General features: G+C 37.6%; 1 protein-coding gene across 1 annotated transcript in view; it reads right to left on the reverse strand.

The window, feature by feature from the left end:
- The window catches only part of LOC106869813 (ribosome maturation protein SBDS), a 16,354-nt gene extending 15,489 nt beyond the window's left edge, over window positions 1–865 (reverse strand). Inside the window, exon 1 of the mRNA XM_014915697.2 lies at window positions 632–865. Within this exon, the coding sequence (XP_014771183.1) occupies window positions 632–759 (128 nt within the window). The 5' untranslated portion in view covers window positions 760–865. The remainder of the gene's footprint in view (window positions 1–631) is intronic.
- Window positions 866–1,744: the final 879 nt, after the last annotated feature.

Raw genomic sequence — 1,744 nt, forward strand, 5'->3', positions numbered from 1 at the left:
AAATTGAGATTTTTGAAAAAAAATTTTCAGAATCGGAATCTCCATAGCCTAAAACGTGGGATTCCGTAAAAAAAAAATAATAAAACAAGGGGGGGAAAAGTTCAGATTACATATAGTCCATCTGGACCAATAAAATATTTAAAAACAGAACACAAAGGTTTTTTTTTTAACTAGAGAACCAGAAGCGGTCTTTGGTGAGTTAATTATCAAAAGGATTAAAAATTTTTCTTTCTCAGTAATTATTACGATGACTCCAAATTCAGGCACGTTGTTGTTTAACTAAAAGATCGTCCTGATTGTGCAGACCAATCATCAAAGGGTTTCTGCTGTCACCATCTCGTTTCATTTAGGCTTAATGTACCTCGAACTACATTAACTACTGCGTCGTTCCGTTTTTTTTAAAGATGGGAGGATGCGAAGGGTGCGATTTGGCTGCTAATTGTAACAGGTCGAGTGCCCCGTTAGCAGTTTTAAATGTCCACAGTCAAAATACAAAAAATCCTATGAATACATACGCCTCATCATTTACATGCATACTATGCTGTCTTATACTTATTTTCTTTTGTGTATGTATATGTATAAGTTTTGTAAACAAACTCGGTTACTTAATAAACTATTTCCATTCACTCACACTTTGTTGCGCCACGACATGACTTTATTCGGATAACAGGCAATTTCGAATCGTTTCCCTCCTTTTTTCAAACGTACAACAGCAACATTGGTCAATCGTTTTTGGTTTGTAGGTGTAAATATCGACATTTCTGCGGAAACTAATTTGACTTATATAAATAAGAAATTATTTTCATCCCAAGTGAACTCAACGACGTAAATATAAAACTACTTTTATATTCTCTAATACAAGAGAGTTCTACTTCCACTTGTTCACAAACCAACAAGAAAATTTCTGTATGGTCGCACGATTTGCTAGAAATAGCAGCCAAATATTTTACTGTCCAAAAGGGGGAAGAACTCATTGGTTAATGTCCTGTTGTTGGCACTCCATCGCTTACGACGTCGAGGGTTCCAGTCGATCCGATCAACGGAACAGCCTGCTCGTGAAATTAACGTGCAAGTGGCTGAGCATTCCACAGACACGTGTACCTTTAACATAGTTCTCGGGGATATTCAGCGTGACACAGTGTGGCAAGGCTGACCCTTTGAATTACAGGTACAAGAGAAACAGGAAGTAAGAGTGAGAGAAAGTTGTGGTGAAAGAGTACATCAGGGTTCGCTACGATCCCCTGTCGGAGCCTCGTGGAGCTTTTAGGTGTTTTCGCTCAATAAACACTCACAACTCCCGGTCTGGGAATCGAAACCGCGATCCTATGACTGCTAGTCCGCTGCCCTAACCACTGGGCGATTGCGTCTCCACTTAATGTCTTGTATGCTCTAAGTAAAGATTAATCATATATTGTATCTGGAATGTTATTGATGACAGTTTTACCCATAGAGAGCTGATTCGGAGTTAAACAAGAAAAACTAGGATGTATTGATGAAGTCCACTCTAAAGAGTTTTAGTTTTTATTATAAGTCCCTTTATGTTTTGCCGTTTTTAAATACTAAATCGATCCAAGTACTTGATTGATAACTTATTTTATCAAATCAAGAAGGACGGACGATAAATTTGACTCCAAAATGATTTGAACTCAGTAGCAGGTCTCTCCCCATTTTAAGCCTGGATTCTTTTTTCAGTCATCAGGTTTTAGTGATTAAGCTTCACATTAAGCGATGACGTCATTAAAAA

The sequence above is a fragment of the Octopus bimaculoides genome, chromosome 6 (genome assembly GCF_001194135.2).
Source record: "Octopus bimaculoides isolate UCB-OBI-ISO-001 chromosome 6, ASM119413v2, whole genome shotgun sequence".
In the NCBI taxonomy this organism is placed as follows: Eukaryota; Metazoa; Mollusca; class Cephalopoda; order Octopoda; family Octopodidae; genus Octopus; species Octopus bimaculoides.